Raw genomic sequence first — 25,860 nt, 5'->3', positions numbered from 1 at the left:
TTTATTATAATAGAATCAAATATAACAGATTAGGGGCATAGCTAGGAGGGCTAGCAAGGGCCCTGACTCCCCTAAACTAAAAAAATTTCTATTTAGGGCATTTAAAAAATTTAAATATAAAATTTGTCAAGGTAAAATTGTACTTTAGCCCTCTAAAAATGATAAAAATTTGATTTAATACTTCAAAAATTATAAATATATAGGCTATTAAAATAGTAAAATTGTATTTTTACTATTGTAAAAATTATAATTTAATTTCGACCCCCTAAAAAAATTTATTGACTTCCCCCTGTAACAAATTAAATGCAAAGTAAAGCAAGGAGCAAAAGTAACGAGAGAAATAACACTTAATGTTTGTTAATGTAATTCGGATTTACTAATCCTACTATGTGAAACTTCACTTAGAGAATAATTTTGTTCCACAATCCGTTCGAATAAACTATCGTTAAAGCCCAAACTACCGTTACATTGACGGATATTTGCAACCCAATATAGAACCAAAATTGTTACAAATCATAATATTAAATATTTAATCTTAATTTTAATCATAATAAATGGACCAAAACTGAAATTTACCACTTTCCTATAATGCAAGAAAAAAAAATGAAAAAGAAAAAAAGATGGGGGGATAGTGAGCACTTGTTGACGTAGGAGAGTTTATAGATTATAGACAGATGTTTATGGTACGTCAAGAAATATATCATTAATTATAGATACCTTATATTATTGGTATTCGTGAAATTTTGTATAATGTACTCAAATCATTCAAAAAAGTATTCATATATAAAAGAACAAATCATCTTTACAAGCAAGTCTTATCAAAGGAGAGATAAGGCGGATTTGACTTTTCAAAATCAGAATTTCTTGGACACGATAAAGATTTTCACATGGAGGTAGCAACTTACTTTTCTTAAAATTTTTTATATCAACAAATCATATAAAATGGCGTAATAAATCATACAAATTGATTGTTTCCAAGAAGTTTCAGGGACGAAATTGGGTTTTTTTGTAAAACTTTTGGGGATGTCTCAGAATTTTGCGCTTGTACTTATATCATATGCCTCGTCCAATTTTATTCATTAATGCCAACTTGAGAAAAGGACCAGCATTGACTGCAAACTATATTGTTTAGTTTATTACATGATCCTAAGCTTGTTTAAATCATTGGTGTAGCTTTTGCAAGAGTATCTAAGGTGAGTTTCCTTCTGGGTTTTGTTTGGTGGCCAAGAAAATCTGGGTTATGCTTATGCTTCTTACAATCATTTATCCTAAAAAAATGTCATTTTTAAGAGTTTAACCTCTTCATCTTTGGTTGGTTTACTTGATTATGCTAAAAAAGTAGCTTACTTGGCAAAATTCTGATGCTTGGTCTTTATGGGTGTTTGTTTTTGTTTTCCTTTCTTGGATTCTTTGTTACTCAAAAGCAGAAATTCAAGATTCAATTTTTCTGTATGTTCTTAACAAAACACAAAAAAAATGAATGTTGTTTTTTTTTTTTTTTTTGTTATTTTGGGCTAATGTTATAGTGTTTTTAGCTTTGAATTCTGGTGAAAAGGACTTTTACAAGTTCTTCAAGTTTTGTGTAATGGAAGATTTTACAATGGTTAGCCATCTTTTTTATGCCTTTTCAAAACATGTTTTTATTTGTAGTTATAATGATTTTAGGTCAGGTTATAATTTATTGTTCAGCTCAAAATTTGACCTGTTTTTGGATTTTGATCTCACAGGGGGACTTTCCTGGAGTCTCTTTTAGGTCTTATATACCTTTCAACTTTCAAGCAAATTTGGTATGTTTCTAAAATAATTCAATTAGTGATTTTGTTAATGTAATTGTGCTCAAAATCCTCTTTAGATTCGCCTGAATCGATTTTTGAGTAGGAATTTTTATCGGTTTATTCGTTGAGTTATTTAGGATTTCTTTTGATTTCCTTTTGTTTGAACTTAAATTAACACCTTTACTACTTTATCCTTCATTCAGTTCCATCATATTTTCTTTCATATAATAATCATGTACACATTTGTAATACTATCTTGAAATTGTTCAATGATCATATATTATTGTGAAGAACTCTTACAAGTCTTGTATTGAACTTTTCACCCGTCACCAAAGTCTTGCTAATGTTGTATTCTTGCTATTGTCTCTGTTTACGAGTTCTTTAAGAGGTAGTTTCTCCTTTTTATTGCTTAAGATACCTAAAAAGTCGTATCGCATGCATAAATTGTCTTCCCCAATGCTTCTACGAGTGTAATCTATGGAAAAAAGTTATATTTGATCTTAACACAGAGCTTATATTAAAAGGATGTTGATCATCATCATACATTACTCGCAGAGATAGATTGACCTTTTTATTTATTGTTTTTCTTTTCTTATAGAAACAGTTTAACGGTTATTTAGTATATGATAAGGCCATTATATACTCTTTATAATGGACATAGAGGATGATGACTCCTGTTTGGTGCTTTACAGTGGCTTGGTAGAGTTCCCATTTGTGTTTAGGCATTCAGGCTGAACAGCAGCTGGTGATGACTTGTTGCTCGTTCTTCTTTTCACGAAAGAAGACAGCTTGTTCAGCTGAACATACAACAGAAATTGATGATGGTATGCTGCTAATCTTTCTTAATGTCTTGACTATAAAATCCGGCTTGGCTGAGGATACTGAATTCACTGAAGTTTAAGTGAATTCGACATATTAGGTTTTGACTTCTTTTAGAATTATTGGGCCCCGAGCTAGATGAAATCCGCCTCCCGTCCCGGAAAATGCTTCCAAGTTCCTTCCATGTGTATTATTTGCTTGCAAATGTTCCTAATTCATACACATATTACAGAGGTTTCAGGCATTCAAAACACTAAACTCTTTCCTTACAAGGAGCTGAAAATGGCAACTGGAAATTTTCATTACTCCAATAAAATCGGAGAGGGAGGTTTCGGTGTTGTCTACAAGGTGATTGCAAAGTTCGTTCTTTTTCCCTTTTTTTTTTTTTTTCAAACGAAGGCTTTAGTAAATTCTTAAATAAACTAAGCCTGTTTTATTCTTTTAACATCCAATGCTAACTTCTTAGCAATGGTTTTTGTTTGAATAGGGAACTTTTAGAGATGGTACTGTGGCTGCTATAAAAGTTCTGTCAGCAGACTCAAGGCAAGGGGTGCGAGAATTCTTGACTGAAATAAATGTGATCGCCAACATAGAGCATGAAAATCTGGTTAAGCTGCATGGTTGTTGCGTGGAAGGAAACCACAGAATTTTGGTATATGGCTATCTCGAGAATAACAGCCTCGCACAAACTCTTCTCGGTAATTTCTTCTATTCCAGATTTGTCTCTGTTAACCACTCGAACAATACTAAGCTTAGGCATTTTTTTCTCGTTTTAGGTGGAAGCAATAGCAGTATGCAGTTCAGCTGGTCTATGAGGCGTAACATTTGCCTCGGTGTTGCGAAGGGGCTTGCTTTTCTTCACGAGGAAGTTCGACCTTATATTGTTCACAGGGACATCAAAGCCAGCAATATCCTCCTTGATAAAAACCTCATGCCCAAAATTTCAGATTTTGGTCTGGCTAAGCTTTTCCCTGACAACTTGACTCATATTAGTACACGTGTTGCCGGAACAACGTAAGTTCTTAAATTGCTGAATATGCTTGTCTATTCTATCTCTCATGCTTAGATTTGAGTTAGAGTAACATAGATTAGATGCATAAGTACCTTTAATCTAGGACTTCCATTCAGCATTATTAATTTGGTTTTATCTTTTTTTGTGGTTTATGTAGAGGTTATCTAGCACCCGAGTATGCAATACGCGGTCAGCTAACGAGAAAAGCCGATATTTACAGTTTTGGTGTTTTGCTATTGGAGATTGTGAGTGGTAGATGCAACACGAATAGGAGATTACCTCTGTCAGATCAATATCTACTCGAAAGGGTATGAATTTCCCATATGTTCTCATCGTTGTAGCCTGCCTTGCTAGTGTCATTCGAGTCTTAATATGTTGTCTGCATTACACATAGCTCGAGTAGTCTTTAAATGCTGAAACATATGGATTTCTCACTTTGAGCTTTCGTATTCAATCTCCATTGATCTTACAGTTTTTGGCTTAAACAAACATTGAAACATTTGTGTGTGGATAAATTGTGTAATGCGGAAGTGTGTCCTTATGTTACTCTGCTTCATTTTCCTTGAAGTATCCGAGACCATTGCCTATGTCCAACACATATGCGGACACAAGTATCCGGCATGATCATTCAAATATAGAAAAACTTGTAAAACCCGTATCCAACACTTTCCTCATTAACCCAAATGTGTGTTGCGTTTTTGTGTATTTTTGAGCTTCGTAGGTTTGAATTCAGTTTCTTGGTTGCTAAGTCAATTTATAACTGCAGGCATGGGACTTGCATGACCAAAAACAACTTGCGGAATTAGTTGATGTGTCAATGGGTGGAGACTATAACAATGAAGAAGCTCATAAGTTCCTAAAGATCAGCTTACTTTGCACCCAAGACATGCCAAAGCAAAGACCATCCATGTCCAAAGTGGTGAAGATGATAGCCGGTGAGGAACCAGTGGATGAACAGAATATATCAAGACCTCGCCTACTTTCGGAATTCATGAATTTAAGAGCTCACAAAGAGAAGTCCGACCCGACTTCAGAAGGCACAAGCAAAGAAGGGATTTTATCTTCATCAACGGAAAATGTTACCATGTCGTTCGCTACAATGACATTCAACTCGATATACGATCGAAGCAATTAGGTTTGCGTGATTAATCTTTTGGTATTCTTTGGCTAGTGTTCTGATTTTTTTTTTCTTGGTAGTTTTTTTTCTTAGTAAAATTTCAGGCCTCCGGAAATCATTGGCCAAAGCATACCTTTTTCGCCCTTTCGGTTTCTTCGATTAGCAATGGCGGAAATTTATGTAAATTGTAATCAATTGAACCCTAAAATTTTGATTTTTTTTTTTTGTGAACTCACTTAAGTTAGGAGGAGTAAGAGCAAGAAAAATGTACTGCAAAGCCTGATTGCATTTCTATACTTGGTTACTTCATGTGAATAAAAATGCTATGGTAAATTTTTCATCTTTTACTTTGACTCATCTTATACAAATATTGATCAATGTTTTTTCATGTCTTGTGCGTCAAATATAAATATTTAATACGACTATCTTAAAGAAAATGAAAACAAAATAATATTCCTATAAATGAATCACCCTCATCACTTGAATTCATCAGGAGTTGGGGTGGGTGTTTTGGGTGGCAATGTAGGGGGTGCTGGTTGGCATGGTTCTGGACTTGGTGGTCCATATGGTGGACCAGGTTCAACTCGATATGGTAGGTTGAGTGGTGCTGGTGTAGGTAGTGGGTTGACTGGTGCTGGTGCTGCATAGGTTGCCGCCGAGTTCTGTCAGGATGCCATCTGATGGGGTATCCGGAGAGTACTCATTATAGCATGTATTCTTCAGCTGCTTTTCCTGGTCAGCATCACCAAGGGGCTGTGGCATCCCCTTTAGCAAGAGTTCCACCTGGTGGAATGTGTTTATGCTTGCTTGTGTGCTTTATTGTTGATATTGTTCTTTGTCTGATTGCTTGAAACTTTTTCTTCTTTTCAAGCTTCGTTTGTTCCATCTGATGTTATTTATAGCATTCGTGTTACAACTGTTGCTCTACCTGGCATTATTATGTGTTAAAGTAGTTGCGTTGGCAGGAGTTTTACCAGTATTCTTCTGATACAATGTTCCTTTGTTCACAGTGGAGGTATTTCCGGTTTCCTTAATGTGTATGAACTTGGTGGATGCCTACATAAGATAGGATTTTTTGAGAAGTTTCGTGCAAAATAATACAATGTATAGGAGCAGCAACTACTTCGTTTAGTGTGCCCGTGATTGGTCGGTTGCTTCTTGATGTGGTGGTACTAGTTGTTGAGTGTTGATGTTCATAATACCAAAAATGAGCCCTTGCTGTGATCTCTTACCGTTTCATTGGCAACACATGAAAGAGTAGCTTTCCCCATCTTTGGTGACTGTCTTTGTTATTCGATAATTGTTGTGTAAGGTGGAATAACGAATCGTACGGTCTGCATGCATTGTAACTTAGGTGCCTGCCTTGATAGGTTCAACGTCACAACGTGTGACATGCTCGGTCGCCAATTTCGACAACTGCACCTGTCCAAGTCCTTTTGGCAGAACCCCTCCAAAAGAAGGTTTTGTTGCAACTGATGGTTTTAATTTATTGTTTAGAAACCCTTTTACCATATGATTCTTTTGTTAATCTTAAATGTCTTCTCTTAGATGTTAAATGGAATATATATATATATACACACACATATAAAATATTGGTGGGTAGGAAAGTTGAAAGTGTGACATGTTTGTGATGGTGGTGGGTGGAATAGATGCTCTGTTTTTAAGCTTAACTTTCAATGGTATCTTCACTTTTTCTTTTTGTACAATTGATGTGGAACACTGAGAGAGGGAGGGTAAAAGCAACACCAGAGATAAAAGATGGAATCTGGTGGAGCACTGAAAATTAAGCCAAAGATGTATTATGCAAATGATTAAGTATAAATAACTCTTCTAAAACATTATTGTATAATACCAAAAACACAATAAATTTTTTTGATAATCGAGGGAGGAGAATGGGGTTATTTGGGATCGAACCTAAAATTCATGTCTATAACATAATGTTTTTGTCAATAAGTGATAAATTAAAGGGATAAATATCAAAATTATATACAAATTTTGGTTTAATGTGTAATTATATACATGAATTTTTATTTAATTCAATTCTTACAAATTATTAACATTATTGTTGATATTACATCATTTTATATTTGTCTATTTCATCCGAAATCATTAGATTAATTCCATAAAAATAAATTGACGTATTTATTTATTAAATATGCTTGATTGAATAAAAATAGCGTTTCATATAAATGTTTAAACAACAATCAAAGTTTTATGAGTATAAATGCACTAAATTAAAGTTAATGTATCAAATTACACATTGAATCAAAGGTAACGTGTAATTTTGATATTTATCCCTAAATTAGAATTAGAAATAAAAGAAGGAAAACACGGTGCCGTTTTACTCATTTTGAAGCAATAAATTACTACTAAAACCCTTCCGCTTTTTCTCATAAAACCACTTCTCTCTCTCTCACTCCAAACTTTGTTGGCCAAAGAAAACCAATGGCATCTGCCGTCCACCACCTGCTCCGGCCAGCGGTATGTCACCGTACCTTCTTTGTCTTCTGTTCACTATCTGGGTTTTTCTTATATTCCTCAGTCTTTTTGTTTTTCATGAGTAAAAATTCATCTAAAGATGGTTACTTTTCATGAATTTGGGTTCTCTTCCTATGCTTATCAATTTTTTTATACCTATATATTGATGTAAAGTAAAAGTTTATTTATAAAAAAAAAGAAGAGTTGAGAATTCTGTAAAAGATTCAGTTTTTGGATGATTTACATGCTTTTTATTCTATGTATATGCATGATACATGCATTTATGTATATGAAAAAGTGATGCACATTATCACTCCCTTTCCCACTGGAAAGTAAATGTAGTAAAATGAAAAATTACTTCTTTTTTGAAATGTTTGAAAGCAATATAAAAGGGGAAACAGTTTTTTGGGAAGTAAAAACTCAATAAATTGAGTATATAACCAAAAAAAAAGTTATTAGTTTTCTTGAAAATTGTTTCTCTGAGATTGTTAGCCATGTAGGGTGTTATAATTTGAATGCTACAATTTGAACTGTCAATTTGAAGAAGAAGTGATGAAATGCTATTTTCATTACTTACAATCTATTTGCACTTCTTAATTGGCATTGAGCTTACCTCCTATGAAGCTCTTTTGAGCTCTGATGTTGATGGTATCATTTATTTAGGATTGCTTGCTTTTCTTCAAGTTCTCTGAGTGATCACTAAAATTTTTGTGAATTTTTCAGGCTAAATTAAAGATCCCGAAGCATGAATAATGGCATATACCTTTTTACTATTACAGAGATGTATGTGATATTGGCTTTGCCAGTTTGATATATCTCAGTGATGGGTTTTAAATATAAAGGCATAGGCTGGTTAGGGGACGTTTATCAGACGTTTGAAACGCTGTGCCATGAGGTGGATAATATTGTGAATCAGGTATTAATTCATTGACCAGGGAACTGCTTCCCCACTTTCCCTTCCATCTTCATCAACCTTGCTGTTATGACTTGGCTGAATGAAATTATGGGTGATTGGTAGTGTTTATGACCTAAGAATTTGCATTGCTTGGTTTGAAATACTTTAGTAATTTCGTAAATAACTTATCTGCAGGACACTGTCAAATATGTTGAAAATCAGGCACAGAGTGTGGGTAAAAGCATGAAGAGATTTTATTCTGATGTCATACATGATATATTGCCTCCTTTAAAACACGAAAAAGAAAGGGCGGCTTTAAAAAGAAGTGCTACAATCGAATCCGATGTTAAATCCATGGCGGCTATTGAGGAGGATCACATATACACTGTTGATAAGCTATTTCATGTTGAGGCTGTTGCAGTAGATCCCATTGAAATGCAGCTTGGTCATGCTTCTAATGAACTTTGCCTTTCAGATCAACTCTGTACTCCGACATTTATTGATGGGGCAGAGTCAGACATGATGCCAGGACAAACTAGCGATGGTTTGAAGAATACTTGTTCCGATGTAAACATAGAAAAAAATGGCCTAATGGAAAAAACATCTGGGTCTGATGTTGTAGAGTTGATATCTCCTAGTGAGGAAGAATCCTTTGGGGCTTCATTGGTGAATGAATGTATTGATTGTAAAGATAAAAATACATGTGCGGTTGTGGGTGAAGTTTTTCATACTATTTCAGTGCATGATACAGAGTTTCTAACCCCTGAAAAAGAGGGAACAGTTAATGGTAGCATCGCAGTCGATGTGGTCCAAAAACAGCTTTGTTGTGTTTTTGGTGAGCTTTGCCTTGTAGACCAACCAGGTAATTCTAATTCTGTGGATTCCGTTTTGGGGAAAGAACACGGAACTTCAAAACAAGTCGATGTTTTGAAAGATACAAAACCTGAAGTGAATATGGAAACTGCCACAATGGAAAAGTCTTCAGCATCTGAGGTGTCGGAGTTGATCTCTCCTGTTGACAAGGAATTCTGTGGTGCTTCATTGTTGAGTGAATTCATTGATTGTAATGATAAAGAACCATGGCAGGTTGAAACTGAGGTGTCGCCTGCTACTACAGTTCGTTATGTGAGAAAGCCCTATGCATCTGATGTTTTGGAGTTGATCTCTCCTAGCGAGGAAGCATCTTTTGGAGCATCGATGGTTCATGAGTTTGTTGACTGTAATGATAAAAGTGCATGTGTGGTTTGCACTGATGTTTGTTGTGCAACTTCAGTTCACGATGACCAAAACACAAGAACGGTTAAGAATGACCTTGCAAATGACTCTGACTGTGTCTCGGATGCTTCATCTGGTATTACTTCTTTGCAAATGTCTTCTTCAGCCATACGTTGTCAGGAAAATATGGCCGAGGTCAGAGTTGGTTCTTCTTGTGCTTCAAGCATTAAGGACTTCTGTTTGCCTCAGAATCCACCAGAAAACTTACCTGCATACAAACATCTTTATCATGACTCCATTGATGCGTTATCTTCCTTGTTGACCCCACTTTTATCGAATGAGAAGAAGTTGACTGGGGCATTATCCATTGTGTCTAGCAATGAACTGTCCTTGGAATCACTTGGTTGGTAACCTTTTCTTATGTAATGATAAAGATTTATTTTGCTTCTTTATATAATTGGTTTTCATCTCATTATTAATTTGGCAGAAGCTGATGTCACTAGTCTTTGCCGATGATGAATGGTTCCCTTAAATGTTATACATTTTTTGAGGACTCGATTTGAACCATACAATAAAATGATCTGTTTTACAGTAGCTTTTGATATTTTTCGTTGGAGTGAATGAAAGAACTTTTTGACTCGAAAGCTTTATCTAGTTCATTACCTTCTCTCTAATTTTGAAAACCATAAACAGGATCAATAGATGATTCCATTGATGATGTCAGTATATCTTCCATGTATACCATTCAATTACTTGACGAGGTGAAGCTTGAGGATAGCTGTGTAATCGTTGACGGCACTGCACTCTATGCCGCCTCTCGTATAATAAGAAAGCACAGATCATACAAGGTTTCTCTCCTCTCTCTCTCTCTCTCTCACACACACACACACACACACACACACACACTGTTAGTTGGACTTGGGTGGAAATGTAGGATATGGTTATGTTTCTAACACAGATAATATAGGTATACGTCGAACATGGGTGCAGACACTGTACTTCAAGTACACAAATTGCCTACTACTTTGTTGCGCCGGTCTGTCGGTCTGTCAGACAGTTGTCTTCGATAAATGATAACCATCTTGAGTCTGAGTAATATTGATCTTGCTAATTCGAGTTGCTTACTTTGTTGTTCTCTTTCAATAGAAAAGGATCCAGGATGTTTTAACTTCAAAAAAGAGGTTGGCAAAGGAGTATGAGCAGCTAGCAATTTGGTTCGGAGACACGGACACGGGATTAAACCACGAACGTTTACAAACTGTACGGCCATCTTGCTCGAGTGCGACCTCAGAGAGCAAAAATATACAGACAGAAGTTGTAAGTGATTCCGAGTGGGAACTCCTCTAAGTAAAGAAACTCGGTTTTCCTCGAACCTTTTGCTTGTGCCATTAGAATGAGTTTCAGTGTGAATAATCATGTTCAAAAGTTTCACCTTCTGTGAATAAGCATGTTTAATCAATCTGTCTTGTACATCAAGTAGTTTACCTTACCGTAAGTGGCTCAACATTTCAACTCTTGATAGTATATACATTTCTTATATGTATATGCAGAGGGCAGGAGCCAGTTATTCTTCACAATTAAAGCTTTGAGAGCTCTCTTTTTGAGACAAAAAGGCCATAGTTTGGGATGAGGGGAATGGTTATTTTGTTCGAGATTTGAACCTGAACTTGCTAAATACCTTCTTTTAGGAATGATTGTATGAATCAACTGGACTTAGTCATGAGTTCGATAACTCACCTTTAACTATGCATTCATTCGGGTCTGGTTAATATAGGATGTTGCTACTTGAGGGTTCTTAAAATTTATCATGTAACTTTTTGTTATAAAAAATAAATTTTGAAATAAAAGATAATTTGAAAAAAAGGAAAAAAAGTAATGAAAAAAAAAATCCCAATCCCACCTTATTTTTACTCAAAAGTATTGATTCTTCTTAAAAATAAAGATTGGTCCCTCTTAAAAGGGATTCTTAAAAGGTCAGGTTGCTCTCAAAAAATATCCATTTTTCTTTAAAAAAAAATTAAGTAATAATAAAATGAGTTCCCTTACCTGTAACAAAAATCGTTATGTTTAAGCTAATATTTATTATTGATATTTATGGGTTGGGTTGGGTCCGGGTTGAGCTTAAGCATGATACTAATATATTTTATGTTTATCTAAGTTTGACTCCAAATATGTGCCTAAAATCTTGTCCAAGTTTACTCATATTTGTAAAAGACCAATCTAAATTCATTTTAGGCTTCTTTATATTATTCTTATTTTTTAAAAAAATTATATTATTTTAATTTAATATTTAATATATTTTTTATTTGTTAAAATTTTTATATAATTATTTTAATATTTACATTAGAGTATTATTGTATATTTAGTATATCTTTATTTTTCTAATAGGTTATAAATTACATGATATATAAAAATAACATAATATAATGTATTACAAACTTAAAAATAGATTATGTCGACTTGGGCCTTGAATATTTAAGTCCGAGCCTGGTTCATATTTAAGTCCATCTTTTGGGTCTAATTTTTGTTTTAGCTCATTTTTCAGCTCTAATATTTTTGTTTAAAACCCTTCCAAATTAATAAAAATATTTGTATTTAAATTTAATTATAAAAAATATATTAATATTACTCTAAAATCATTTTTTATTATTTTTAAGCAATAAAACGGGCTGAGATGAGAACTGACCGAGTTGGCTGCCCAACCCATCTCGGATAAATCTTTAGGGAAGCAAAGTACCAAACACTGCAGCTGGGAAAGTGACTAAAATGGATGGAAGAAAGTGAGTGCAAAGTCATTTATAGTAAATTACATCAGATACCAAATGGTTTGATTAAACAAAGACTAGCATTTTAAGTCAAGTCAACATTATACTATCTTCTTTAAGATGATAACTAAGCCAGATGTTTTCCACTGCAGGCTGCAGCAGCTTCTTTTCTCTCTCTGCAATTCCTTTCAACTCCCTAGGCCTAAGCTACCTTCATCAACTCTTCTTGCTTCCCATATGTGTAAGAGCTTCTGAGAGTAAACTTGCATGCTCTTCTTTTTCGACATCACAGCAATTGTCTCAGATTCTGACTGCAATTTCTTTCTTGTTACATCACATGCAGGCCGAGGCTGCCTTCAATTCGACTGTCTTAGCATGTCAATAATGATGTTCCAGGTACTGTTCTCTTTTTCAACTGAAATCCGTCATTGCTGCTCTCTTTGGAAGACTGGGTTGGGTTTAGTTTTCTTTTTACTTCGCTTCTTTAAGATGGGTTCGATCTAAAACCCCCTTTTAACATTTAAAAATTATTCATTTTTCGAATAGCTATGAATTCTTTAAAGATGGCAATGGAGAGTTGGGACTATCATAAAAATAATTTTTTTCTATTATTGTTGCTTAAAAAGGAAAACAGAAAACTGACATAAATGGAGCTAATATAAACTGAGGTATATACTGCTCCAAATTATAAACAACATAACAACAAATCCGGAATAGTCTTCTCTGAAAACCAATGTCTAAAGGAAAAAGAGTGACAAGTTCATACGTTGGGAAAAACCATGAAAGCTCACAAACAAATGGCTTTACCCTCCTAAACTACCATCTCTATTCATTGAACCTACGACCAGCCGAAGACATAATCGAGAACATAAACGAGCGCCAACGAGAAAGGATAAAGGATGTAAGCGATTGAACATGTCCAAAGAGGGAAGGTAGTTCGGAAACTAGCGAAAGCGCCCATCACGATGCAAACAATGAGAATCACCAGCACTTCGGATGAGAAGTCCCATGTCAATCCCCGGACGTAAACGAGTGCCAAGAAAACCGACAGGCAGAGAACGTTATTCATGGTTACTGCTCCGTAAAGCTGCATTGAGGAACTCGAAGATTAGGATTTATTTATACGGTAGCTTGATGATCAACTAGTGGGGTAACAAGAAACTAACCTCGGAAAATGTTAATGATGCAGTTCTCTGCTTTTTGCGGGTAGCGAAGATAATGGCTGATACGGCTTCACTAGAGTTGGTAGCCAATGGCAATGCGATAAATGAGATGAAGAACGATGGAATACTTGTTGCGGTTGAAAAGTTATCGACGGCATCTACGAGTGGATCAGCAAATGCAGCTGCAATCAAGGTGCCTAGTAGTAGCATTAGTACTGCTTTGAAGGAGATCCACCTTGGGTTTTCAACATGTTCAACAACCTCATCACTTTGTTCCTCTGACCCCAACAAAGCATGTTCTCTCTTGGTTTGCTGCAGATTTGCACGATAATTCGAAGAATTCAGTTTGTGTTACTTATAATCTGTAGAGAAGTTGTCAAGGGTCGACTTACCTGGTGAAATTGGTCAATAAACTTAAACGTTCCAGCATTAGGTTCAAGATAAGCACCCCCAGTTTGCTTTGCTTCATTAATCCACTTTGTGATTCCTCTTACAAACTCTTCTTTTTGAATATAAGAGTCGAGGGAGGTATCAAAATCTGCCATTACTTTCATCACAGCGTCATCCTTGTCGAAGTCTATCTCTTCAAATCTGATTCCTATAATCAATGCTTTCAATTCGGAAGGTGAAAGACGACCGTCACCGTTCTCATCGATTGTCTCGAACAACCTGTCCAATGTTGTTTAGAAAGTTTGTAAATGTTAAGAGTAACCGGAAGGAAGTACCAGGAGAAATTGGAAGCTTTTGCTTTAATGTTAAAGGTTCAAAACTAACTTTCTTATGATCTCTGTATTAGGTTCACCATCCTCGGTAAGAAGCTTTCCAAAAGCTTGCTTTTTCAAGTGTCTTAAGATTCCCGATATAACATGTTTGTGCTTCACAAAAGCTAGTCTTCTTCTCTGGATCCATGGCTGAAATACCTGCAAATTACATATATCATAAGATACAACTACTAGAAGAGTAGAAGTGTCATGAAGGTATGTCGCTCTAACGCTTCGTTTTTCTTTAAGCACTCATATTTAATACCCGTATCTAATGCATACCCGAAATAAGATATTGAAACATGTGATGATGGAATTCCTTCTTGAAAAATTTTATTACCTGATAAACACAATAAGAAACCAACATTGATACTGATATGATCAGTGCAATCAAAACTGCTAGGTGTCTTCCTGAAGTTGAATTGAGAACTTGGGGTAGTTGAACAATAACAAAGGGGATAACTGATATAGCCATTATACTTGCAGCATAGCAAGTCCAAATATCGGTACTCACACCAGTCTCTGCAATATTGTACACAATTTAGATTAGCAAATATTTTGCCATTGAAGATTAGAGTCGCGCCTAGTTTTCCAGCCCACTTTCTGAAGTTATTTTGACTGTGTTACTTTGATTTTTCATTTTTTCTTGAACTACTTGTATTTGACACATATAAAGACATGTTTATAGGGATATGGCATACTCATATTTGACATTTACTCGTACCTAACACTTGCACTCAAGTCAGTTATATAGAACTCAGTCAAACAGACTTGGTAACTGTATAATGCTTGCTATAACAATCTATGTTGCTTCAACTCATTTTTTCTCTAAAGTACTCATGTCTGCCACTTGTATTTGACATATTCAAATATGGGTATAGTAGTAGGATTCCCTAAAGTACTCCCGAGTCCAAGTATAGAAAATAATAACTTCGCAACCAGTCATAGTAAACTATCTAAGAATGATGTAAAGCAGAGTTGTGCACCTGTTAGGTGAAATCCTTTTGTAATAGTTCCATCAACCGCAACTGAGTCACGAATATCACAGCGGCCAACAACAACACAGGAACCCCATATCACAGTGAGAAGCATGACAGTTGACCCTGCTAGCAACCCCATTCCTACTGAGACCTGATCTTGAGCTGTTTCTGCTGTTCCAGAAAGTCCAGATACTGGCAAGAACAAAGCAAATTAAAACCGCACTAGATGTAAAACTACTAAGTGAGGCCAAATGATGGCCTGATAATCATTTAAAACTAATTGCTTCTATGAATCAATTACTAGTAATATAAGCAACATGCTTTAGACCTCATTGAGTTTTTATCTCTTAATTTCATTTTTTTTCATTTATGTAACTGTTTTTATATAGAAATTAGTAGTGTGATTGTTAATATGTTGTAGCTCATTTTAGTGAGTAGTAATGGCATGCTTGATAAGGGAAAAGGAAAGTAAAACAAAATTATTTTCCTCCTTCATATAATATCTATTTTCTTTGTAACAAAAATATTTATATATAATATATCATTAGCTTATTAATTATATTTCATTCTGTAAGACTAAAATCTTGCTGGAAAAAGAAAAAAAAATACTGGATAGAGTTTACTTTCACTTCAAAAACCCATTTTTATTTATTATTGTGGGGATAAAATCCATTTCTTGAAAGAGTCAAAAAGGGGTTGCTAAAAGGTCTATCGAAAAGAGACATTTGGCAATGGCAGCAATAAATTATTCTGTGCACTATGAATCATATGAATATGTTTAAACATAAGATCCAAAAGCATAATTTTATATAAAAAAAACTTACACTAAGAATAAAATTTTCTAGAATAATAACCCTTCAAGTTTAAAAAAAAAAAAAAGAAGGAAAGAGGGTAACAAGTAAACAGAAAATTCAACCCAAAATTTGCTAATGTTCCGGGAATCTTAAAATCTGAATATTTAAGATCTGGGGTGTTCAAAGATTCTCCCTAGGGAAAAGACAAGATCTAAAATTTTTCGACTTTCCTGATCAATTTTCTGATCAATCAACCAATGAAAACTAAAGATACAGAGCAGTAACACCTATTTTCTCCTCAGCCAAACAAATATAATAAAACATAATTCAAACAAAAGAATAAAAAGACTTGAAACTTACCAAGAATAAGCATTGCATCGGGAAGAGCTCCAAGAATAGGCAAGAACAATCCTCCGACAATACCAGGACCGAGGATCTCAAGCAAAAGCTCACTTCCATTAGACAAGTAAGTAGCAGCTAAAAACATAAGGTATCCATAAACAATGATCAAAAACAAGTTGCCGAGAACTGTGGTGGTACAGGGTAAGAACCCATAGGTTTGTTCACACGATTCCTCTGCTGAAAACAGGGGCTTGAGTGAGAGGAAAGGTGGGTTTTTGACGGTGGAGATTCCATCCGAAAAGAGATCGGTGGGGGATGAAGGACCGGTGATAAAACGGGCAGTAGATGGGAAAGAAGAGAAATAAAAGAGGAAGATGAAAAGGAGCAATAAACGCTGTGGTGCCATGGCTTTCTGAGGGAATTCTAGGACATGGGAGAAATGATTTGAGACTTTTTAAGTGGAAGATTGAAGCATTTATCTATGCATACACACGAAACTTGGCACCGTTGCAATCTTATTGCCAATACTATTACTTAACACCGTTGACAAAGGTCCAACTTCAGGTTAAATGTAATATATTATATTGATTAGATATTATGATCATATTTTTATAATTATATTGTATTATTAAAAATAGGGGTGAGTGTTTAATTGAGTCAAGTCGAATCGAAGAAAATTTTTTAAGTTAATTGGATTAATGAGTTTTATTTTATCATTGAGTGAAATTGTTCGAGTTAAATTAAAAATTAAATATTTTAAATTAAAATATTGTTATAATACTTCATATAATAAACTTGAATTATTAATTAACTTATTAATTTATCACCGATATTATTATTTTACGATTTTAACTTTTTATATATACTTTAGATTTTTTTAAAAATTAATTTTTTAAAATATAAATTTTGGAAATTTTTAATAAACATTTTGAATTTTTGAAAATTATTTTGAATTTTTTTGTAATTTTGTTAAGAGATATTAATTTACTCATTTTAAAATTGACAAAGGCCAAATGGATATTTACACCAATCTGTTATTCAAATTATTCGAATTGTAAAATTAAACTCAAATCGAACTCGAATTATTCATCCTAATTGACTCGAATAACTCGATTTGATCAACTCGATATTCGAAATATTATTCGAATCGAATTGAGTTCTCTGTTCACCCCTAATCAAAACATATTTTAGAAATATTTGCTCTTTTTAATATAATGTTTATAACTACCCATAAACTCCTCAACCCTTAAATAGAAGGATAATGCGCTTCAACGCACTCAAATTCACGTTTTCCTACATTAACAATAATGCCGATACCAATCAAGTTAATACCTAATCGGTAATATTCATTATTTTATTGAAAACCAAATTTTAAATAATTTTCTTAATCGAGATCCAACTTAATTAAGCATATTAGGAAAGTATAAATAGATGTTGTATTTGTTTATATTAAAAAAACTGAAATTGACTTGATAAATCCAAAATATTATAAAATCATTTTAGTTTTATTCTCATGAATCTCTCCTTAATAATTTTTTATTATAAATTTTAACATATTATATATATTTATATAATTTATTTACATCATAATTAATGTAAATTTAATTTTAATTTGAGGTAACCTTTTTCTTTTCAAAATTAACAAAGCTAGAGAGTGTGAAATTAAAGGGTAGAGGAACAGAAAAGGAAATATATTTATTTTATATAGTTTTGGTAACTAAATCCAGATCTGATGTTTTTATTTATTATTACTTTTTAGTCCATCAAGATTCTCGATCTGTAAGAAATACTAGACTATGTTTGCAAATGTACTTTTAAAAGGTTAAAATTGTGCCATAAGTCCCTCTATTTTTCAAAATTTTGAAATTTAGTCTTTATATTTTCTTTTATTTTCAGAATTCAATCTCTCTACTTTTTCATATTTTAAAATTTGGGTCCAATTTTTAACATTGTTGATTTTTTGGTTAAATTTATCAATATGGCATTTTGAAATAGAAGAAATATTCACTTTGTAGATATGTAATTAAAAAATTAATAGTGCCAATAAAATTAAATTCTTGAAAATAAAAATATAGAGATTAAATTTTAAATTTTAAAAATATAGAGATTTATGAAATATTTAAAAATATTGGACGTGGACACCAAATTTCAGAGTTTATATCACTTATCTCAAATTTGTAATGATAAATATTCGATTGAATTGATGTCATTCATTATTTAGGTTTAAGTTATTTGTGAAATTACTAAAAAGTATTTTTTATAAAGTAAAAAGTATAAGTATGAAGGTGTTTATATCTATTTATATTTTATATAAAATCTAAAAATAATTACATGATAAAATTTGAACTTAACATGATTTTTAATATCTCAACTTTATCATTTTAACTAAAATTTATTTATTTATTTAATCAATTTTATTAAATATATTTGTTATATATATATATTAAATTTAATAACTTTTAAATACCTTCTATGATAATTTATTACAACTTCCATTTGTTTATTTATTTTCACTATTTTTAAGAAAAAAATTACTTTCTTGGAATTTTATAAGTGAGTCTTTAAAATTTATTTAGAATTTTTTTACTATTTAAAATTATTGTAAATTAAAATTTGATCATTAAAACTAAAATTAAAATTTCCACATATATTACCCACAAATGATATAATTATTAATCATTTTTTCAATTATGGAAAACATGATTAAATGATAATAAACCTACCCCAAAAGTTTCCATTTACTAATTAATTATATAGAAGGTCTAAAGGACCTTCCCTCTGTTGGCACATGGCACCTCATGCTGTGGTGTTTCTTTTATTATAGATTCATGGCCAAATTTTAGTTTTGGCCTTTCTATTATGTCTTAATTTACGATTTAATCTCTATGTTTTAATTTTTAACCTAAAGAGAATGGTCAGATTTTAGTTTTGGCTCCTATGTTATGCTGAAACTTGAGAGTTAATTTATATACTTTAATTTTTATATAATTTGGTCCTCTACTTTATAATATCATTAGTTAGTCTAAATAGTTAATATTATTAATTATTTCAATCACAATGTTGAAACTGATTTTTATTTAAAACATGACGACAAAAAAAAATTATTATGATAAATTTGAATGAGTGTTTTAGGACAAACACTAATCAGTATTTTCAACATTATTTTTATTGTTACATGACTACCTAGCGATATCTAATTTTAATTTTAAAATGTTACTTTAGTAAATTTAATAGAATAATTTTAATAGAGCTAATAATTCAATATGAATTTTTAAATTCGATAAGTAAATGACTAAATTTTTGAAAATAAAAGTAGGAGACTAAATTCTAGATGTACGTATAGAGACTTAAAAAAGCATATTTTAACCTTAAATTTTTTCTTTAAAATTTAACACAAATGAATAATCAGTTCAACACGAAGCGAGGAACCGTACTAGTAATAAACTATTTTAGTTTTCAAAGGGCATGTAATGAAATAAGAAAAAGTGGAAGAGTTGCTAAAGAAATTGCCCATGAACTTGCCAAAAAAAAAGAAGGTAAAAGCCATAAAAATTGAAGATGGAGACTTTGATTGTGTTGGTAATACTGATTATGTGAATTCTTTTTAATTATTTTGAATTGAAATATTAATTTAATTAATTATTTAATTCTTAAAATTGTTGGTATAATTATTAAAGAAAATAATTACTACAATGACTAACAAAATGTAATGAATGAAAGTTTGAAGGATAGACAATTTATAAAATAATTATGTAAAGGGTAAATTTATTTAATAAAAATAAAAATAGACAAAAAACCACTCAGGTAGGACACAAGCTAAAATTATTATATAACAAGGATCATAAAAAAATAATTAAATTCCATTTATTCCTCGATTTTAGAATATTTTATTCTGGTGGTCAAAGTTTATTTGTGTGGATATTACGTGGCCTTTTAGCTAACTGATGTTACACGCGGCGACACGTTATTATCATGGCTTTGATTTTCATTTCATCAAATTTTGGGAATTTTCGCCACCTAACACAAATCCCATTCATTACTCTCATTAGATAAGGACAATCATTGTGGATTTTTCTTTATTACAATATTTATAAAAAATTATTTAAGTTTATTTTTTAAATTAGAAAAAAAAATAGTTTTTAAGATTATTTTGATATTTATAACTGTCAAAATCTGCGATGTAATAATGGAGATTAATTCTCGCAAGAGTAGACGAGATGTGCAAATTAAATGACTATCACCCAACCATGGCTGCATTAAAATTAATATAGATGGTGCCTCAAGTAGGATTGAGTATTGGTTTTCGATAGGAGGTGTTATGCGGAACTTTCATGGGAAATGAATAGTAGAATTCAGACGATTTATTGAGAGGAGTTTTACGATTAACGCTAAATTGTGGGCGATTCATCGTGTCTAAAGAAGGTAAAGTGAATGAATTTCAGCAAGGTGGTTGTTGAAAGCGATTGCTTGACGGCTGTAGAGTTGATCAAGGACATCCTCATGAACGTTCCTTCTATGGCCCTCATTTAAAAGATTGACAAGCAAGACAGTAACTTCAGATGGTTAAATTCTAATATGCACTAAGAGAAGGTAATATGGTAGTTGATTGGCTAGCTAGAAATTGCCTTGTACTAATATTAATTTAAAAATTATTGAATTTCCTGATTCCTATACCAAGAGATTATTATTAGACGATAAATTTAAAATACTTTTATAATAAGCAGTTGATTAAAGAAATCCGATTGCTTTCTTTTAATTAAATAAAAAGTTTATAAGAATTAAATTATTTATAAAATTTATTTTTATTTATCAAGAGAAGTATCAATAAAATACAATAACAGAACCTTGACCCTAATAGGCAATAGGTTCAACTAACCCATATAATACAAGGACCTCCCCACTTTAAATACTTCACTTATTTTCTTTTGTTTTATCGAAAATCTATAAAAAAATCCTTTTAAATTTACTATTTTCTCAATATTGTGGGTTTTTTTAAAATATTATAAAATTGCTTAAACTTATTTATTAAAAGAAATATGTCTTTTAAGATTATCTTGACATTTATTGATGTCAAAAACTGTGCAAATTAAACTTTTCATGAAATTCATATCTTTATTTGTGAGGATAAGGATTAATGAATTATAGAAATACATAATCTATGTATCGATAAAATGATTGGAAGTGAATATAAAGGGGCACAAACATGGCTTGACAACCTCTTATTTGTGGCATGAACCCCAGAATGTCCCCCTAAAGCACTGCTATGAAAATGACCAAACAATTCCCTCTTGAGATCCACATTTGCCCCCACAACTAAACTTCCTCCTTCTCCTCAAAAAACAACCATCCGATGTATATTTAGCATTGCTTCTAGGATTCCTAACAAGCTCTTCAATGAGTTTCTTCAGCTTATCATCATGTCCTGAAAAGCTTGTATTTGAGGGGCTATTTTACCAATTTAACCTAAAAAATTTAATATTTACAAAAATAATTCTAGTTCAAAAACATTCATCACAATGACTTGAAATGAACAATAAAATTGGGTTACGAGAAATAAATGGTCGGCACCACTTTTTTTTCTATTAAAAAAATAATTTTTAGAGTTTTGAACACTAGATAGCTGGCACCATGTATTTTTTTTCAAAATATTTTTTGAAGTGCTGGCACACTGATGACCGGCAGCCCTTTATCTGATTAGAAAAATATTTTTTTTTGGAGATAGTGGTGCCTGCCTACAAAGGGCCAAAATCACCCAACAAAAAAATTAAGAATATTGCAACATAACCCCTCCTTATTTTCCCATCTTTTTATTTCTCAAGTTAATTACATATATTTTATTTTAAAACAATATTGAACTACTTATCATATTTTTAATTATTATTGTATTACTCACATTATTATTAAATTTAAAATTTAATTTAAAATATATTGAACTACATATTTTATAAAATTTAAAATTTTCATGATTGAATTTTCCCATTATATTTGAATTTTCATGATTTCTTTAATTTTTATTTTATAAATATATAACTTGTTATTTTTAAAATAAAAATAATAATTTAGCAATGTTTATTTGAATTATTATAAAAGATGAAAATCATTAAAGCAAATTCTAATTTTATCAAAAATATATAATTTAATTGTGCATATTAAATTTAAACTAATTTTAAATTAACTACTTTTGATTTGAAAATTAACTAGTTTAGTATTAATTACTGTCATTTTAGATACTATATTTAGCATTTTAATATATTTTCACAATTATAAAATTCAATATTAAAATTAATGAATAGTTTTAAAATACTTTCGTTTGAAGTTCTTAAATAATATATTAAAATAAGATAACTTTAACAACTTTTTATCAAAACCACCTCCAAGAAATTATCATTATATTTAAAAATAAATATAATTTTTAGGCTTAATTTATTATTTATACTTGAGTTTATCAACAATCAAATTACATTTAACAAAATAAAAACAAAAATTTAAAGAAATCATGAAAGTTCAAATATGATGGGAAAATTCAATCATGAAAATTTTAAATTTTATAAAATATGTAGTTCAATATATTTTAAATTAAATTTTAAATTTAATAATAATGTGAGTAATGCAATAATAATTAAAAATATGATAAGTAGTTCAATATTGTTTTAAAATAAAATATATGTAACTAACTTAAGAAATAAAAAAGATGGGAAAACAATGAGAGGTTATGTTGCAATATTCCCAATTCTTTTTTGTTGGATGATTTTGGCTCTTTGTTGGCCGGCTCCACTATCCAAAAAAATATTTTTTAATCAGATAAAAGAGTGCCAGTCATCAGTGTGCTAACACCCCCAAAAAAAATTTTTTGAAAAAAAAAATATAATACCGGCCATCTAATGTTAAAAACCCAAAAAATTAATTTTTTAATAGAAAAAAAGTGGTGAAGGCCATCTATTTTTCATAACCTAATTTTACTGTTTATTTCAGGTAATTTTAATGAATATTTTTGAACCAGAATTATTTTTATAGATATTAAATTTTTTTAAGTTAGATTGATAAAATAGTATTTTTATAAATATTAAATTTTTTTGAGTTTGATTGATAAAATAACGTATGTGAGGCACCAAGTCAGAAGCTACATACTACAACCAAAGAAGATAAGATAGCCTTACCCTTAATAGGCCTTCTGGACAATGCATTAGCCACCATATCGGTAGCACCTTTCATGTAGCAAATCTAAAAGTCATAACCGAGCATTTTACCAACCCGCTGTTGTTGAAAGGGGTTACAGCCTGATTAGCAGTGATAAATCTCAAACTCCGATGATCAGTATAGATTTTAAAATGTTTTCCTACTAAATAGGGACTCCATTTCTTCACAACAAACAACACAACTAGCCCGATGATCAGTATAGATTTTAAAATGTTTTCCTACTAAATAGGGACTCCATTTCTTCACAACAAACAACACAACTAGCACCTCCTTATCATAGATGGATAAGGCTTGATGCCTTACTGAAGTAGGCCAATGGCCTGCCCCATTGTTGCAGCACAACACTCACCCCCAGACCAGAAACATCAATTTTCACCTCAAAGTCTTGAGTGAAATCTAGTAAAGACAGAATAGGGGCTGAACATAAGGCCTGCTTCAACTGTTGAAAAGCTGCTCCAGCAGACTCAGACCATGCCACTGATCCTTCTTCAAAAGGTCAGTTAGCGGTTTGGCTAATAACCCATAGTGCTTCACAAAAAGTCTGCAATACCTTGATAACCCCAACGAAGCTTTTAAATCTTTGACAGATTGGGGAGTAGGCCAATGCAACATAGACCGAACCTTTGACTGATCCATTGCCACACTACCTTTAGAGATGATATACCTCGGATACTCAACTATTGTGGCCCTAAAAGAACATTTACTTCTCTTAGAAAATAACTTGTGTTGCCTTAACAAAGTCAAAACCTCTCTCTAGTTCTCAAGATGACTAGAACAATCTTAGGAATAGATTAAAATATCATTAAAAAATGAGTGGGAAAAACTGAAAAACAGACCTTAGAAACGGTCAAGGAAGTGTTCTACTGATGTATAGAAAAAGAAAATATAATTTTTTTGTCCTCGCTCATTTTTAATTTTCAATCTTTCTATATTCAACCCTTTAGTAGTAGGGGTTGTAAATCTATCTTACGACTTCGACTCTGTTAATTTTCTTCGGATAAAGGTTTGGTTGGAGTTAGAAAGTAAAATCTTGAATTTAGTAACTCAGTATGAGAAATGATGTTTGTTTGGAAAGAAAATTAGACCTAGAAAAGGACTGAAAGACCTCCCTAAAAAGGAAAATGAGGACTTACTTGGTAGAAATCATGTTGAGGCTGAATTTCTTTTTGAGATGTTTTAAGCCACTTTGAAATCCCATTGATGAAATCGTCTCCACTTGTGTCAAGATCTTCAATTACTTTGGCAACTGTCTGATTTGGATGTCTTGTTCTGATATGCAATTATCCCCATCTTTATCACTTGTTTCCAGTAACCTATTTCAATAATAAATACACTATCTAATATAATTGTCGAAATTGATTATGCTCTAACTGTTGAAGCTCTTAATGATAGGCTCGAAGGACAAATGAATAGGAATTTAGTTATGAGAATTAAAAAACTTTGTAGGAGAGATTGGAAGGTGAGAATTCAGTAGCTCTCGAAGGAGGTAAATACCGTTGCTCACACTTTGGTTGGATTGACGAAAGATTTCGCTTTTAGCTCCCACATTTTTTGGCCTTCCTTTCAAGAATTGCTGATCAAATAAAGAATGATGGTCAAAATTTGATTTATGATTCTAATGTTTGTTTCTACTTGATCTATAATTATCTTTTCTTTTTTTTTAAAATTAACCTCAGATATCTACACCTTCTTATCTATATATGATCATGTCTGAATTTATTCTAAATAGGGTTAATAGCACGAATGACCCCCTAAACAATAGCAAATCTTTCAATATAATATATATTCTTTAAAAATGTTTATTTTGATATCTTAAATATCATTTCATCTACTAAATTGTACCTATTATTAACACCTTTAAATAAGTGTAACACATGTCATCATTAACATATCTCTTTCATTTTTAAAAGAAAAATAAATTAATAGAATTTATGGCACCATCATTGATACATGTCATCATTTTTGGTGCCATGTGTCAAAACTTTTTAAAGAAAAATTATGATATCAAACTAATTATTTTTTTATTTGAAATACGGCAACATACAAATGTGCCACATGGCGCCATTTCATGATGTCACTGGTTCTTTTTAAATAATTATTTTAATTGAAATATGGCATCATACAGAATATCGCATGCCATTATAAAAGCTTGCCACGTGTATTTTACTTTAAAATTATAAAAAATATTTTTGACACATGGCACCACATGATATTTTCGTATGTCAATTTTTAATTATAAAAATTTTAAAAAAATATTTCTTCTGACGTGTCGCATCATTATATGTGGCCACATCACTTCTTTCCCATTTACGTTAATGGCACCCAATTTCTTTCCCTAGTTTTTTTGTTTTTTTGGTTACCAAGAAATGTAATGGTTTTCGCAAAATTTCTCATTTTTTGGGGTTAAATTGAAGGAAAAAAAATAGTGTAGCTCTCACGTTGAAGTTTGTGTGAATTTATACTCCATGTTAACTTAATATTGGGTTAAAGTATAAAATTAATCATTCTATTATTAAATGAATCTATTTATTCTTTAAATTAATAAAT

At 31.8% G+C, this 25,860-nt stretch overlaps 3 protein-coding genes and 2 long non-coding RNA genes across 7 annotated transcripts; 3 read left to right on the top strand and 2 right to left on the bottom strand.

Annotated features, from left to right (window-relative positions):
- Window positions 1–806: 806 nt before the first annotated feature.
- Window positions 807–5,070, top strand: LOC108470807 (cold-responsive protein kinase 1-like). 2 transcript variants are annotated; one of them, XM_017772284.2, is made up of 8 exons: window positions 807–1,193; window positions 1,728–1,787; window positions 2,468–2,599; window positions 2,827–2,942; window positions 3,082–3,292; window positions 3,371–3,608; window positions 3,764–3,914; window positions 4,373–5,070. In XM_017772284.2, the coding sequence occupies exons 3-8, from the start codon at window positions 2,524–2,526 to the stop codon at window positions 4,739–4,741; spliced, it is 1,161 nt and encodes a 386-aa protein (XP_017627773.1). In that variant the 5' UTR covers window positions 807–1,193; window positions 1,728–1,787; window positions 2,468–2,523; the 3' UTR covers window positions 4,742–5,070. The 2 variants fall into 2 exon arrangements, with proteins under 2 accessions (XP_017627773.1, XP_052876957.1); XM_053020997.1 differs by lacking the exon at window positions 1,728–1,787.
- A 1,979-nt stretch (window positions 5,071–7,049) lies between these two features.
- Window positions 7,050–11,145, top strand: LOC108470395 (uncharacterized). 2 transcript variants are annotated; one of them, XM_017771682.2, is made up of 7 exons: window positions 7,050–7,204; window positions 7,925–8,117; window positions 8,292–9,714; window positions 10,005–10,159; window positions 10,279–10,347; window positions 10,458–10,628; window positions 10,862–11,145. In XM_017771682.2, the coding sequence occupies exons 2-7, from the start codon at window positions 8,025–8,027 to the stop codon at window positions 10,898–10,900; spliced, it is 1,950 nt and encodes a 649-aa protein (XP_017627171.1). In that variant the 5' UTR covers window positions 7,050–7,204; window positions 7,925–8,024; the 3' UTR covers window positions 10,901–11,145. The 2 variants fall into 2 exon arrangements, with proteins under 2 accessions (XP_017627171.1, XP_017627172.1); XM_017771683.2 differs by lacking the exon at window positions 10,279–10,347.
- Window positions 11,146–12,660: 1,515 nt separating this feature from the next.
- Window positions 12,661–16,691, bottom strand: LOC108473810 (sodium/calcium exchanger NCL-like). The gene is made up of 7 exons (XM_017775577.2): window positions 16,135–16,691; window positions 14,987–15,172; window positions 14,341–14,522; window positions 14,014–14,159; window positions 13,632–13,908; window positions 13,243–13,551; window positions 12,661–13,163 (listed from the first exon to the last, which is right to left on the bottom strand). Exons 1-7 carry the CDS (start codon window positions 16,520–16,522, stop codon window positions 12,915–12,917), a joined length of 1,737 nt encoding a protein of 578 aa, XP_017631066.1. The 5' UTR covers window positions 16,523–16,691; the 3' UTR covers window positions 12,661–12,914.
- Window positions 13,770–15,393, top strand: LOC128283583 (uncharacterized). Its single transcript, XR_008273965.1, has 2 exons — window positions 13,770–14,216; window positions 14,404–15,393. It is a non-coding gene; the product is annotated as an uncharacterized LOC128283583 (long non-coding RNA).
- Window positions 16,692–21,208: 4,517 nt separating the features above from the next.
- LOC108473055 (uncharacterized) lies at window positions 21,209–24,971 on the bottom strand. Its single transcript, XR_001869638.2, has 3 exons — window positions 24,447–24,971; window positions 23,274–24,001; window positions 21,209–21,538 (listed from the first exon to the last, which is right to left on the bottom strand). It is a non-coding gene; the product is annotated as an uncharacterized LOC108473055 (long non-coding RNA).
- Window positions 24,972–25,860: the final 889 nt, after the last annotated feature.

This window comes from Gossypium arboreum, chromosome 11, assembly GCF_025698485.1.
Source record: "Gossypium arboreum isolate Shixiya-1 chromosome 11, ASM2569848v2, whole genome shotgun sequence".
Lineage (NCBI taxonomy): Eukaryota > Viridiplantae > Streptophyta > Magnoliopsida > Malvales > Malvaceae > Gossypium > Gossypium arboreum.
The sequence above is the reverse complement of the archived record's forward strand: the minus strand, read 5'-3'. Positions and strand labels throughout refer to the sequence as shown.